Below are 16,644 nucleotides of genomic sequence, written 5' to 3'. Positions count from 1 at the left end.
GAGAGTACGTAGCTGTTAGCATGTTAGCATGTTAGCATGTTAGCGTAGCAGCAGAGCTACAGAAATGGAAGTTAGATGTTAAATGTTAGGTGATACAGATACTTTCGGTTATTTTGGTCCCATTAAATGATTTTAGACGTTTTGTAAGGTGGAAGGCTGAATATTATTTCGTGTCTCTGTTCAGCTAATCACTGGCAGTGGGCGGTCTTGCTGGCAGGCTCCGCCCCCGGCATGAAGCCGTTGCTGAGGCTGCTGGGGCTGGGAGGCGTGGTCAGTGTGGGCGGGACCTCGACCCTCGAGGTGGGCTCTACCACAGAGCAGCTCTTCTGTGGCAGTCGTGGCTTCACCGGAATGGTTTTGGGGATGACGGATGCCTGTCGTAGCCCGTCGGCCCGCAGTGGCGGTCTGGTGGGGGCGGAGCCTACGGGCGTGACATCAGAGCTGGGTGGTTTGGGGCTGCGTGGAGGGGAGGGGCTGGGGGCACTTTGGGCGGCAGGCTTTGATTCGTCTTCGTGCGGCGACTGCTGATCTGGGGGTGGGGCTTCTTTGTCTGCAGGGGTGGGGCTTGTGGACTCAGGAGGCGGGTCCTGCTGCATGCTGCTCTGCCTGGAAGTCCCCGAGCCTGGAATCTCACAGCTGTCGGTGCGACGCCGCGAACCCTCGTGCATCCGACTGGTGGCCACGACGGCCTTCATGGCAGCCTGTCGACACATTCGCGTTAGCATTCACACATTTTATAAGATAAGATAAGATAAGATAAGATAAGAGGTTTTTATACTTTAATAAACTGTTTGTCTCCTTCAGGAGTCAACGTCTGCTGAGACTAAAACTGTGGTCAAAGTCGTCAAACATCTCTACAGTCAGAATCAAACACGTCTCTACAGCTCGGTGATTTAGAAAGTTCTGATTTTGATGAAATACACAGATGTTGTACTTGTACAGCTGGAATCAGCACAACTCTCTCAGTCCAGTGGTAACAGGATGTTTGATGTACTCATCTATGACTCAGCCTAAATAAGACCTTAACCTCTTGGTTTGTGATCTCAGACCGCTGCAGCCTCCTGAACAGGAGGCAGAACTCCAACCACATCCATAAAGAGTTGGATCTGAACTCTTGTTCATTGTCTCTAAGACATGCTAAATGACTGTAATGTAAATGTAATGTAAGACGCCGTCCTCACCTTCAGTTTGCGGCGAGCATTGAACTCCTGTAGCTTCCTCTGGGCCGTGTCCATGTGGGAGAAGCGGGCGGCTTTGCCCAGAACCCATGGGTGCTGCAAGGCCTCCCGGACACTGAGGCGCTTGTGAGGGTCGAGGACGATCAGCTTACTGACCTGCAGACAGATAAACAGGGTCAGGACCGGGTTCAGACCGGGTTCAGACCGAGATCAGACCGAGATCAGACCGAGTTCAGACAAGTCTGATGGAGTCGATTAACAGTTTACTTTTGAGCTGAAGTCAAGTCTCAAGTTCCTTCATACAAGTCCAGAGAATTCAAAGGTAGTTCTCAAGTCCTCCAAGACAGGTTCATGTTCAGTTTAAAGACCTTTAAGACAAGTCCTAAGCAAACAAGTCAAGTCTCAAGTGATCCAAACAAACACTTGTCATTAAGGTAAGTCTCAATTACTTAAAGCACTTCAAGTCAGGTCCAAGTCATTTGAGACCGATACTAGTCGAGAATCAAGCTGTCAAGTCTTGAGACGTCTGAAGTCATCACAGACTAGTTCAAGCAGAAGTCCAGGTCAAATCTCAAACTATTTGACAAAGGTTCTAGTCTTAAGTCAGCACCGACCCAAGTTAAGTAAAAGTCCAACAGACCAAGTCCAAGTTATTTATGAAAAAAACAAGTCAAGTCATGTGAGACTTGAGACAAAGTTCTTGGTTTGATTAATAAGACAGATTCAAGTTTAGTGCAAATAAATCCCAGAGGTCTCAGTTAAACAAACCAACATATTGATGAATGTTGATTCACTGATGAAGTGTTTAGATGAAGTGCTTCATGTCCGGATGTCTGGAGGAACTCACCAGGTCCTTGGCGTTGAGGGACACGTCGTCCCACCACGGAGACACGAACTCGTAGTCGCAGTTGAGGATTCTGCTGTACATGTACTGGTCCCCCCTCGGATCGAAGAAGGGCTCGAACCCACAGAGTCTGGGGAACCGGACCGGTAAATGGAACAGGTACGACAGGTCATAATAATATAGTAATAATAAGGCTAGAATAAGGATTATTACAATAATATAATAAGGCTATAATAAGGCTTATTACAATAATATAATAATAAGGCTGTAATAAGGATTATTACAATAATATAATAAGGCTGTAATAAGGATTATTACAATAATATAAGGAGGCTGCTCTTCAGAAGGTCAGACACTTCAAACTAAACAAACATTTCTAGACTCGGTCTCTTTAGATGAGTTAAGTTCTATAGCTTAATGACTTTTTAAACTGTCACATTTATAACACGACTGAACTAAGTGATTATAACACGTTGTTATAACACGTTGTTATTATCGTCTCTGCTGGTGAAGACAGGAAACATGAAACCCATTTAAAGACAGGAAGACGTGTTTCACATGATGTCATCACCGTCATGAGACAGATGGACGACCGTAAGAAGTGAGATACTGACAGGAGTGAGTCAGTGCGTGAGTGTGTGTGTGTGTGTGTGTGTGCGTGTGTGTGTGTGTGTGTGTGCGTGTGTGTGAGTGTGTGTATGTGTGAGTGTGTGTGTGTGTGTGTGTGTGTGTGTGGTGTGGAGGTGTGAATGGACTCACAGGATGTAGAGGATGACGCCCACCGACCACATGTCCACCTCAGGGCCGTAAGCGTTTCCTCTCAGGATCTCTGGAGCTGCAGGCAGAGGAGCCGTTAGTTAACAGAGAGTACTGTGAATCCCCACAGAGCAGCAGGGCAGTGAACGCACCACACCCCGCTGACGGACATCACAGCTACCCAGGTCATTAAACACATCTTCAACTGACTACTATACTACCATACTAATACCATCTACTACTACTACTACTATATACTACTACTACTATCACTACTACTACTACTACTACTACTACTAATACTACTAATACTACTACCACTACTACTAACTACTACTACTATACTACTATTACTACTACTATACCATTTACTTCTATTACTACTACTACTACTGCTACTACTACTAATACTACTACTATACCATCTACTACTACTACTACTACTACTACTACTACTACTACTACTACTACTACTACTACTACTACCATCTACTACTACTACTGCTACTACTACTACTATACCACTACTACTACTACTACTACTATACTACTACTACTACTACCTACTACTACTACTACTACTACTACTACTACTACTACTACTACTACACCACCTACTACTACTACTACTACACCATGAAGTACTACTCTTACAGCCTGTACTACTACTACTACTACTTACTCACCACAGTAGCCCGGCGTACTACTACTACTACTACTTACATACTACTCTTACAGTCACCTGCCACAGACGGTCTTCATGGTCACCTGGTCATCGATGATTTTGGACAAACCGAAGTCGGCTGAAAGAGAAGAATGCACTTTGTAACTTTGTTTTGAAGGGTGCTATATAAATAAAGTTATTTTTATTATTATTATCATTAATATTATTTTAATTAATCCCATCTGTGTATTTGATTTAAATTCCTCTGGTAGTAAACGTCGTCTACATGTTCGGCTCCACTCTTCTGTTTAAAGGGAAATATATTCATAACCTCTGTTCACAGGCTAAGGATCAATAAAGTTTTATTTCACTTGTGTCATCAGCAGATCTAAAGTGAGTCAGACGGTGAAAGTGGGCGTTACCGATCTTCAGCGGAGCGTCCAATGAGAGGTCGGCGTACAGGAGGTTCTCCGGTTTGAGGTCTCGATGCACGACTCCGTTCTCATGGAGATACTGAAACACACAGAGACTCGTTTGAGAACTGATCCAGGTTCTGTTGATCCATTAAAGACAACAGAGTTCTATACATGATGGGGGGGTTGGCAGGACGGACTGACAGATGGCCTCCTCCTCCAGCTCCCAGCATGCCCTGCTGCTCCCTGAACACTCACTTCCTCTCATCAGATCAGCTGATGTAAACAGATAAATCATCACGTCTTTATGTTCTTCATTAATTCATTTCATTAATTGTTGATAGATTCATCACACGGCGCCTGATCTTTATTCGTCTCATCACATCATGACAACATGAATCCTGGAGACATTAAACCCCAGTCTGAAGAACCGCTGGAAGAAAGATGTGCTGGTGTGTTCAGTGGCTGTAGGATGTTTGTGCGCTGCAGATTAACACAACACACACATACATGTGATACAGCAAATACAACTGTACTGTAATCCTTACACACACACACACACACACACACACACACACACACACACACACACACACACACACACACACACAGAGGCGTATGTTTCTCTGCGTGGTAGATGTAGGTCAGCTGTGGTCAGATTGTGTGTATGTGTGTGTGTGTTTATATTTGTGTGTTTATATTTATGTATGTATGTGTGTGTGTGTGTGTGTGTGTATTAATCCTCTCTGGTTTTAATCTGTTCAGCAGCAGGATGGAAGATGATGTTACATAAGAGACCTGCAGCTTCAGCACGCTGCTGCTGAGAGCAACAACACTGCTGCCAGCAACACCTGCAACCAACTACTACTACAAACTACTACAACTACTGCAACTAATACAACCAACAACTACTACAACTACTACAACCAAAACTACTACCAACTACTACAACTACTGCAACTAATACAACCAACAACTACTACAACTACTACAACCAAAACTACTACCAACTACTACCAACTACTACAACTAATACAACCAACTACTACTACAAACTACTACAACTACTGCAACTAATACAACCAACATCTTCTACAAACAACTACAACTACTACAACCAACTACTACAACTACTGCAACCAACTACTACAACTACTACAACCAACTACTACAACCAACTACTACAACTACTGCAACCAACTACTACAACTACTACAACCAACTACTACAACCAACAACTACAACAACTACTGCAACCAACTAGTACAACCAACAACTACAACTACTGCAACCAACTACTACAACCAACAACTACTACAACTAATACAACCAACAACTACAACTATAAACAACCAACTATCACAACCAACAACTACAACTACTACAACAACTACAACTACTACAACCAACAACTACTACAACAACAACCAACTACTACAACCAACACCTGCAACCAACCGCTACTACAAATAACTACAACTACTACAACTACTACAACCAACTACTACAACTACTGCAACCAACTACTACAACTACTACAACCAACTACTACAACCAACTACTACAACTACTGCAACCAACTACTACAACTACTGCAACCAACTACTACAACCAACTACTACAACTACTGCAACCAACTACTACAACTACTACAACCAACTACTACAACTACTGCAACCAACTACTACAACCAACTACTACAACTACTACAACCAACTACTGCAACCAACTACAACTACTGCAACCAACTACTACAACCAACAACTACAACTACTATAACCAACTACTACAACCAACTACTACAACTACTGCAACCAACTACTACAACCAACAACTACAACTACTACAACCAACTACTACAACCAACAACTACAACCAACAACTACAACTACTGCAACCAACTACTACAACCAACTACTACAACCAACAACTACAACCAACAACTACAACCAACAACTACAACTACTACAACAAACTACTACAACCAACTACTACAACTACTACAACTACTACAACCAACTACTGCAAACAACTACTACTACAACCAACTACTACAACTACTGCAACCAACTACTACAACAACTACAACCAACTATTACAACTACTACAACCAACAACTACAATCAACAACTACAACCAACTACTACAACAACTACAACCAACAACTAAAAACAACAACTACAACCATCAACTACAACCAACTACTACACCACCTGCAACAAACTACGCCAACCAACAACTACAACTACTACAATACACCAATTAGTGATCCTTAAAAGATTAGTAAAACATTTAGTGAACCTTAAAGGAACAGTACAGACTATACTGAACCTTAAAGGAACAGTACAGACTATAGTGTACCTTAAAAGAACAGTACAGACTGTAGTGAACCTTAAAGGAACAGTACAGACTATAGTGTACCTTAAAAGAACAGTACAGACTGTAGTGAACCTTAAAGGAACAGTACAGACTATAGTGTACCTTAAAGGAACAGTACAGACTATAGTGTACCTTAAAAGAACAGTACAGACTGTAGTGAACCTTAAAGGAACAGTACAGACTATAGTGTACCTTAAAGGAACAGTACAGACTATAGTGTACCTTAAAAGAACAGTACAGACTGTAGTGAACCTTAAAAGAACAGTACAGACTATAGTGTACCTTAAAGGAACAGTACAGACTATAGTGTACCTTAAAAGAACAGTACAGACTGTAGTGAACCTTAAAGGAACAGTACAGACTATAGTGAACCTTAAAGGAACAGTACAGACTATAGTGTACCTTAAAAGAACAGTACAGACTGTAGTGAACCTTAAAAGAACAGTACAGACTATAGTGTACCTTAAAGGAACAGTACAGACTATAGTGTACCTTAAAAGAACAGTACAGACTGTAGTGAACCTTAAAGGAACAGTACAGACTATAGTGTACCTTAAAAGAACAATACAGACAGTAGTGAACCTTAAAGGAACAGTACAACAATAAATAAAACCCTGCCACATTATTCAGATGGATATCAGTTTCATCTCTGTGTATCCAGTTTACAAACAGTTTCATGTTTAGCTTAGCTTAGCACAAAGACTAGAAGCAGGAGGAAGCTGTTAGCCTCGGTTAGAAGTGAACTCTAAGCTAACCGAAGCTAGAAGCTTACAGTAACTAGCAGCTGGTTGAAGTAGAGGTTCAGTGTGTGGAGCTGCAGAGACTGAACAGAGATGGAGGAAGTGAACATTAATCTAATGATCAGAGGGACGGATAGAGCCGGAGGATCCACTCTGACTGTGACGATAACCAGATACTCACACAGTGCTGGATTTTACTGACAGTGAGAACAGACACTGAATGCAGCAGTCTTACCGCCACAGCCTCCAGGATCTGTTTGATGACGTGAGCGGCGTCTCTCTCGCTGTAATAACCTCGCTCCACGATCCTGCAGACAGACAGCAGGTCGAATAATAAGTAATCATTTTAACAAGATGAATGCATTAGTTACATTATAAATTATGTTAATTATAAAATGTATTATAATTATATTATATTATATTGTGTTATATTATATATATAATATATAATTTATCATTTGTAATTTATAATTTATAATATAATATATATAATGTAATAATATATAATGTAATAATATATAATATATAATATAATATAGCACAATATAGTATAATATAATATAATGTAATCTAATGTAATATAATATAATATAACACAATATAATGTAATATAATATAGTATAATATAATATAATTTAATGTAATGTAATGTAATATAATGTAATATAATATAATATAATATATAGAGTTTATTGACGTACCTGTCGAACAGCTCTCCTCCCGTCACCAGCTCCAGAACCAGAGCGATGTCCGTGTCCGTCTCAAAGATCTCCTTCAGCTGGATCTGAGACACAACAAGAGGAACAAGGTACAACTATCAGTTCTGATGGAGAACCTGGTTTAATGGGGAACCTGGTCTGATGGAGAACCTGGTCTGATGGAAAACCAGTTCTGATGGAGAACCAGTTCTGATGGAGAACATGTTCTGATGGAGAACCAGTTCTGATGGAGAACCTGTTCTGATGGAAAACCAGTTCTGATGGAGAACATGTTCTGATGGAGAACCAGTTCTGATGGAGAACATGTTCTGATGGAGAACCTGGTCTGATGGAGAACCTGTTCTGACAATGAATCTGGTCTGAAAGAGAACCTTAATAAAAAATTAAAATCCTAAAATCATGAGTAACATCTGTCACATCAGCATCATCGTTGAGAAACATACTTACGATGTTTGGGTGGGAAAGACGCAGCAGGACGCCGATCTCTGTGCGAACTATTTTCTTGTCGATCTGCGACAGAAGAAACATCGTAATCACACGATGTGTTCAAAGCCCGACAGGAAGTGAACAACAATGGTTTCATCTGAAGTCCAATAGCACAAACGGATTCACAGTATTTAGAGTTAGCATTGAGGTCCAGAACATGGTTAGCCTAGCTTAGCACACATACTAGATGTAGGGAGAAACTGCTAGCCAGCTCCATCAAAACTGTATTTCTTTATTTATTATAAGTATTTACATGATGTGTCTTGTTAGCTACACATGCTAGTCCTCTCTATTTAAATGTCAGCTTCGTCCAATTAAAACCCTGATCAATAAATCCACAACAGTTCTGTTTTTGAGCTGTAGTTTCTAACGCTCAACGTGTGAGATAAAGCCATAAATCCAGTTAGCTTCTAGGTCAAGCTAGCTGAGAGTTAGCTTCCAGGTCTTGTCATCTTAGAGTTAGCCTCTCTGCCCCGTTAGCTGAGGTTAGCTCCTCAGGTCTAAACCCAGGTGACTTGAGGTTGGACTGGTGATTAGCTTGCTAACTAGCAACGTCAACATATAAATCAGAGTTGGGATTGTTTGAAGGTGGATCTTTCAGCGTTAGAGCAGATCAATCTGCTCCCTTTGCTAATAGACTCAGCAGGGTCATGATGTTGGCTGCTGAGACCCTCATTGTGACCTCTGACCTCTGGTTCCTTCATCCTGGACCAACACTGACCGTTTTCTTGAGTACTTTGAGAGCGTAGGGTTTCTGAGTCTGCTTCTCCTCACAGCGATACACGACGGACGTCGCTCCTCTGAAAGAAAAGACAAAGCAATGAACCAACTGTTGAACCTGAACGCCAGGACGTCCAACACCACGGAGTTGAACCTGAACGCCCCAACGACCAACACCACAGGGTTGAACCTGAACGCCCCAACGACCAACACCACGGGGTTGAACCTGAACGCCCCAACGACCAACACCACAGGGTTGAACCTGAACGCCCCAACGACCAACACCACAGGGTTGAACCTGAACGCATCGACTCTACTGCAGTAAAGGAGAATCGTGTTTCCTTATATTTCTTCTAGAAAAGTCATGTTGACACAAACTCGTCAAACCCTGACGGTGAGAACATCGTTCTTCACTATGTGGACAGAAATAAATTGTTAAAATGTGTGTGTGTGTGTGTGTGTGTGTGTGTGTGTGTGTGTGTGTGTGTGTGTGTGTGTGTGTGTGTGTGTGTGTGTGTAGGGGGATCTGTTATTCTGCTGGGACAGATGGAGGAAACAGATCCATCTGTAGGGCACCCACACACACACACACACACACACACACACACACACACACACACACACACACACACACACACACACACACACACACACACACACACACACACACACACACACACAGACACACACACACACAGTCCTGGCCTGTCTCCATGGCAACAGGACACCTGGTAACAGAGCTGGTGGCGGCCTGCTCACACGTTTCTGAATTCACTGCTGACATCATTTCACTGTTTCCACGGAAATGGTAATGTTATTGTTGTTTCATTAAACAACAAACAACAACAACATCATCACACACACAACAAACACACAACAAACACACAACAAACACACAACAGCAGTTGGGTCAGGCTCACTGCTGGAGTTCTTTTGGTCCAAAACTAATAAATAAAGATTGTTGTTGAGCTTCAGTTCTCACTGACTGACTGAATGGGACTCACTGATTGGACGGTCGTGATGATGTCATACTGGACAATTTATTAGGCCCACCTGTAAAACCTAATACCAGAGCTAATAAGATAATAATGTTCAGTTCGTGTTGACTGTACATTGTTTGTTATTGAGGCTAACTACGACCTCAATAAGGAACATAACGATAAATGAACATTATTATCTTTAGAAGAATCATACGCAGATATCTGTCAACAGAGATTATAATGGACCCGACTGGTTTCTCTTTACGGTACGTTAGCTTAGCATAAAATGGTGGACAGCTATACTTTTAGCCACATTAGCATCGTGACTCAATGAAAGGTCTGTCTGTCTGTCTCTCTCTCTCTCTCTCTCTGTCTGTCTCTCTTTCTGTCTCTCTCTCTCTCTCTGTCTCTCTTTCTGTCTGTCTCTCTCTCTCTGTCTGTCTCTCTCTGTATCTCTGTCTCTCTCTCTCTCTCTGTCTCTCTCTCTCTCTGTCTGTCTGTCTCTCTCTGTCTCTCTCTCTGTCTGTCTGTCTCTCTCTCTCTCTGTCTGTCTGTCTCTCTCTCTCTCTCTCTGTCTGTCTCTCTCTCTCTGTCTGTCTCTCTGTCTGTCTCTCTCTCTCTCTGTCTCTCTCTCTCTCTCTGTCTGTCTCTCTCTCTCTCTGTCTTTGTTCTGTGGGACAGATGGTTCAGGATTAATAACTTTATTGATCATATCACCATCAGATTTATGACCAAATACATTAGCTTATGCTAACACGCTAACGGGCTAAACTAAGATAGTGAACATCATCATGCTTGTTTATAGTAACGATAGCATCAAGCTAACAGCGCACAGAGCAGCTAGCATGTTAAAGCTAAAGACGTCTGTCTGCTCAGTGGTTATAATATTATAATGTTATAATATTATAATATTATAACATTATAATGTTATAATGTTATAATAGTTGGGTCATTTTCACACTGATCATGTGACCTGTTGACGTTACAACAAAGACATCATTTGTTGTTGTTTTTATCAGCCAGTGAACAGGAAGTGACCATATATGGACTGAGGAGGAGTGACGTAGAGACTCGTATACGTCTCTGGTGTGGACCTGTCAATCAGTGTGTAGCCCCGCCCTAAAGCATCCCCTGCTTTATGGTCTGTTTGACTCTAAATGGAGCATCATTTACTAAATGAACATCATGCTGTATTGAAGAAGACTTGAAACTAGAGATTGAGACCATAAACTCATGTTTACAATGTTTACTGAGGGAATAAATCAAGAGAGAAGTAGAGTCATTTTCTCATAGACTTCTATACAACCAGAGGAGTCGCCCCCTGGTGGACAGAGAGAGAATGCAGCTCTGACTCCTCCCACTAACAGACCCCATCAAGCTGTCCTTACTGGTCTGACCTGCAGGTGTCCTGAGGTCTGGTCCACCACAGACCCTACAGCCCCCCCCCCATGAGGTGGTGCAGACCTGCCCAGCTCGGAGCTCAGCGTGTAGACCTCCTCCACCAACCCGTCCCGCCGCGACCCGTCCACCCAGAACTCCACCGGAGCAGAACCAGGCCGGGACGTCGGCATGGCAGCAGCAGGACCGGGTCAGGACCAGGAGGACAGCAGGACCGGGTCAGGACCGGGTCAGGAGGACAGCAGGACCGGGTCAGGACAGCAGGACCGGGTCAGGACCGGGTCAGGAGGACAGCAGGACCAGGAGGACAGCAGGACCAGGAGGAAACCAGGTCAGACTCAGATCTAAATCCAGCTCGTGGACCCGGATTAGAGGAGCGGAGGGGGCTCATGGTCCTGACGGGCTCTGATCCAGACCCTCAAACCCCCGACAGGTCCCAGAGACCAGGTCCAGGTCCAGGTCAGGTCCAGGTCCAGGTCCAGGTCCAGGTCCAGGTCCAGGTCCAGGTCCAGGTCCAGGTCCAGGTCCAGGTCCAGGTCCAGGTCCAGGTCCAGGTCCAGGTCCAGGTCTAGGTCCCAGAGACCAGGTCCAGGTCCAGGTCCAGGTGTGTCGCAGCCTCCAGATGTCTCTTCAGTCCATCGATCCGGTTTCCGGGTTTTACCTTCGAGCCTCCGACAACAACACCGGAGCCCGGCCGCTTCTCTGCGGGACGGAGGCAGACCCGGGCCGGGGCGGTGGAGCGGGTCGGTGCGGGTCGGTGCGGGTCGGTGCGGTAGAGCGGGTGCGGGTCGGGAGCGGTAGAGCGGGTCGGTGGAGCGGTAGAGCGGGTCGGTGCAGCTCGGTGGTTTGATGTCCGCAGAGAGAGATGCTGCTGTAACCTCACAGCCCCGCCCCTCTGCCACCGACCAATCACAGCGCAGCAGGGAGCCCAGCCGCGCTGTGATTGGTCGGCCGGCCCGTCAGTCACTGACAGACATAACCTACATACAGAGCTACATCTGCGGCTCTGAGGCTGCGGAATCAAACCCGCAACGCGTCCGTCCGTCAAACCTCTTTGATTCTTTGTGACAAACAGAAGGTGTTTCTGTTTATTCATGTTGTCAATGTTTACAGTGATTTAAAACACCTTTTTATTTGTTTTGATGCTCAAATGTACATTTATTATCCGTAAATATAGAAGTAAAATACCCGAAAATTATTAGTAAATTATTGAACAGAGGTTATTCATATGGAGAAAAACAATTAAGTCAAATATTTGAATTTCTTTATTACAAAAAACGAAAAATATTAGTATTTTTTCCGACAAAAGTTGGTAAAATATATAAATATATATATATTCAAGTCAAAAAGCTGAAATTTTCATTTCAATATTCGAAACATACAAACATTAGTCAACACAAACACTGTCCTCATTCATCTGAAGCACCACAGCGCCACCCAGCGGACACAAGATCAGCTGCTCCTCCACACACACACACACACACACACACACACACACACACACACACACACACACACACACATATATATATACACATATATATATATATATATATATATATATATATATATATATATATATATATATATATATATATATATATATATATATATATATATATATATATATATATATATATATATATATATATATATATATATATATATATATATATATATATATATATATATATATATATATATATATATATATATATATATATATATATATATATATGTGTATATATATATATGTGTGTGTATATGGACAGACATCATTGACGGACAGGTCAGGACGGATTCATTGAGTGGATTCATTGAGTGGATTCATTGAGTGGATTCATTGAGTGACGTCATCCGTCCAGATGTGAGCTCATCAGTTAAAAGGCTGAAGCAGGTAAACAGCTGCTGCTGAACTGAACCAGGATCAGAGCTGGCAGTGAACTCATCAGGAGGAACCGGAAGCAGAAGCACCGCGAGGATCAACCGAGGAGTGAAGCTGTCCAGATGTTTCCACAGAGACCTGAATCCAGCTGTGGCCCGCTACAGAGGGGAGAAAAACTGCAGTCAGGAGTCCTCAAACGCACCACCACCTCTCTCACGATCATATACTCAGATAACTATTATTATTTCTCATGATTTAACATGTGGCTGAGGTCAAAGCTCTTATTAGTCTTGAATTGTCCTAAAATGAATCTCATTCTGTCATTAGCTCATTAAATATCCACCATGTTTACGTCTGACTGTAAACCCTTCAGAATAAAGCTCCATTAAAAACAACACACAGACAAACAGAGTGTTCCCTCTCAAAGGGGAGGCAGCTAGAAACAGCTTCATCAATATCCAGTTGTAGTCTCTGTGCTGAAGTGATTTTCTCACATGGATCAATAAAGTTTTACCTGTTAAGGAAAGAATGCATGCTGAATAAAATAATAAACATTACAAAATAACCATAAATCACAGTTTACAGCATAAAGACCTCTGATGAGAAGAGAGGAAGCATTAGACTGCTGGATCTGTGAATGGAGATTATGCACAAGGTAAATTAATCTTCTATTATTATTCATCAGAAACTAAATTATATTTTAAATCCAGCAATACTGTCTTTCTCTTCTTTTGGCAGCTACACACTGTAGAATCACTCCACATACATCTCATATCTTTTAACTCTTATATAAAACAGATCTCAAGGACAGCCTTTTTTCATTTACGTAACATTGCGAAAATCAGGCAAATCCTGTCTCACAGCAGAAAAACTAGTTCATGCATTTGTTTCCTCTAGACTAGATTACTGTAACTCCTTATTATCAGGCTGCTCTAATAGGTCTCTTAGATCTTTACAGTTGATCCAGAATGCTGCAGCACGTGTTCTAACAAAAACTAAGAAAAGAGATCATATTACTCCAGTATTAGCTTCTCTGCACTGGCTCCCTGTTAAATCAAGAATAGAATTTAAAATCCTTCTACTCACCTACAAAGCTCTAACTGGCCAGGCACCGTCTTATCTTAAGGAACTTATAGTTCCATATTACCCAACTAGAGAGCTGCGCTCCATCAATGCAGGGTTACTTGTGGTTCCTAGAGGAGATAAAAGTAGGATGGGAGCCAGAGCCTTCAGTTATCAGGCTCCTCTTCTGTGGAACCAGGTTCCAGTTTCAGTCCGGGGGGCAGACACACTCACCACTTTCAAGAGCAGGCTTAAGACCTTCCTTTTTGATAGCGCTTATAGTTAGGGCTGGTTCAGGTTTATAGTTAGGGCTGGTTCAGGTTTATAGTTAGGACTGGTTCAGGTTTATAGTTAGGACTGGTTCAGGTTTATAGTTAGGACTGGTTCAGGTTTATAGTTAGGGCTGGTTCAGGTTTATAGTTAGGACTGGTTCAGGTTTATAGTTAGGGGCTGGTTCAGGTTTATAGTTAGGACTGGTTCAGGTTTATAGTTAGGACTGGTTCAGGTTTATAGTTAGGACTGGTTCAGGTCTATAGTTAGGACTGGTTCAGGTTTATAGTTAGGACTGGTTCAGGTTTATAGTTAGGACTGGTTCAGGTTTATAGTTAGGGCTGGTTCAGGTTTATAGTTAGGACTGGTTCAGGTTTATAGTTAGGACTGGTTCAGGTTTATAGTTAGGACTGGTTCAGGTTTATAGTTAGGGCTGGTTCAGGTTCTCCTTGGTCCAGCCCCTAGATATGCTGCTATATGCCTAGACAGCCGGGGGACTACCTAGGATACACTGAGCTCCTCTCTCCTCTTCTCTCCCTCCATCTTTATGTATTAATCTCTTATTTATGCACATTACTGATTTTGCTTCTTCCCCGGAGTTCTTGTGCTTTCTCGCCTCGCAGGTTCCCAGGAATCGGGGTTATCTTATCTTATCTTATATTTGGACTGTCATCGTGCCACCTGCTGAGGCCCTGCTGACATCCACTACTACTACCACTATCATTATTAGTCACATTACTATTATTATTGCCTGTACTATTACGCTTATTGACTTGCTTGTACCCTGGAGTCTTTGTGCTTTCTCGCTTCGCAGGCTTCTATAAATCGTGGCTGTACCTGGACCGTGGTCGTGCATCCTGCTACGGCCCTGCTGACACCGACTGCTACCACCATTATTATTATTACTAGTCACATTACTATTACTATTACCTGTACCATTAAGCATTTTAGCTTTACTTCCACCCTGAAGTCCTTTTTGCTTTCTCGCTTTGCAGGTTTCCATGAATCGTTGTGGTACCTGGACCGTAGTCGTGCCTCCTGCTGTGAGCCGACTGACACCCACTGCTACTTCGATTATTATTATTATTCACATTACTATTACTATTCCCTATTTCATAATTATAATTCTACTATAATAATTGCTGCTGTTATTATAAGTAGTCTTATTATATGAATCATTTATGTCATAAACATTGAATGTGTTGTATCTCTGTTATGCTGTTCATTCTGGTCACATGACATCTATTGACTTCTGTCCATCCTGGGAGAAGGATCTAAGGACAGAGGATGTGAGGGTGTAAGGACAGAGGATGTGAGGGTCTAAGGACAGAGGATGTAAGGACAGAGGATGGAGGGTCTAAGGACAGAGGAGGTGTGAGGGTGAGGGTAAGGACAGAGGAGGTGAGGGAATAGAGGAGGACAGAGGATGTGAGGGTCTAAGGACAGAGGAGGTGAGGGAATAAGGACAGAGGATGTGAGGGTCTAAGGACAGAGGAGGTGAGGGAATAAGGACAGAGGATGTGAGGGTCTAAGGACAGAGGAGGTGAGGGAATAAGGACAGAGGATGTGAGGGTCTAAGGACAGAGGATGTGAGGGTCTAAGGACAGAGGAGGTGAGGGAATAAGGACAGAGGATGTGAGGGTCTAAGGACAGAGGAGGTGAGGGTGTAAGGACAGAGGATGTGAGGGTCTAAGGACAGAGGATGTGAGGGTCTAAGGACAGAGGGTCTAAGGACAGAGGATGTGAGGGTCTAAGGACAGAGGAGGTGAGGGTCTAAGGACAGAGGATGTGAGGGTGTAAGGACAGAGGATGTGAGGGTCTAAGGACAGAGGATGTGAGGGTCTAAGGACAGAGATGAGGTGAGGGTGAGGGAATAAGGACAGAGGGATGTGAGGGTCTAAGGACAGAGGATGTGAGGGTCTAAGGACAGAGGATGTGAGGGTAAGGACAGAGGATGTGAGGGTCTAAGGACAGAGGAGGGTGAGGGGGTGAGGGAATAAGGACAGAGGATGTGAGGGTAAGGACTAAGGACAGAGGAGAGGGAATAAGGACAGAGGATGTGAGGGTCTAAGGACAGAGGAGGTGAGGGAATAAGGACAGAGGATGTGAGGGTCTAAGGACAGAGGATGTGAGGGTCTAAGGACAGAGGA

The 16,644-nt window shown here is 43.0% G+C and overlaps 1 protein-coding gene across 1 annotated transcript; it reads right to left on the bottom strand.

The window, feature by feature from the left end:
- Positions 1-77: 77 nt before the first annotated feature.
- On the bottom strand, positions 78-11,476 carry si:ch73-60h1.1 (calcium/calmodulin-dependent protein kinase type IV). Its single transcript, XM_054602155.1, has 12 exons — positions 11,344-11,476; positions 8,901-8,979; positions 8,141-8,203; positions 7,676-7,758; positions 7,210-7,282; positions 3,865-3,955; positions 3,523-3,581; positions 3,465-3,480; positions 2,782-2,857; positions 2,026-2,152; positions 1,182-1,334; positions 78-701 (listed from the first exon to the last, which is right to left on the bottom strand). The coding sequence occupies exons 1-12, from the start codon at positions 11,448-11,450 to the stop codon at positions 189-191; spliced, it is 1,440 nt and encodes a 479-aa protein (XP_054458130.1). The 5' UTR covers positions 11,451-11,476; the 3' UTR covers positions 78-188.
- Between the last annotated feature and the right edge of the window lie 5,168 nt (positions 11,477-16,644).

The sequence above is a fragment of the Anoplopoma fimbria genome, chromosome 8 (genome assembly GCF_027596085.1).
Source record: "Anoplopoma fimbria isolate UVic2021 breed Golden Eagle Sablefish chromosome 8, Afim_UVic_2022, whole genome shotgun sequence".
Taxonomy (NCBI): Eukaryota; Metazoa; Chordata; class Actinopteri; order Perciformes; family Anoplopomatidae; genus Anoplopoma; species Anoplopoma fimbria.
This window is presented reverse-complemented; position numbering and strand designations above follow the sequence as displayed.

Bases quoted from the DNA above. Each gene is read 5' to 3' on its own strand.
- si:ch73-60h1.1 (XM_054602155.1), bottom strand. From the start codon at position 11,450: ATGCCGACGTCCCGGCCTGGTTCTGCTCCGGTGGAGTTCTGGGTGGAC. The intron at 7,759-8,140 runs GTAAGTATGTTT...GTTGTGTCTCAG, and splicing joins GTCTTTCCCACCCAAACATC to ATCCAGCTGAAGGAGATCTT. The intron at 3,582-3,864 runs GTAACGCCCACT...CTTCTCTTTCAG, and splicing joins GGACGCTCCGCTGAAGATCG to CCGACTTCGGTTTGTCCAAA.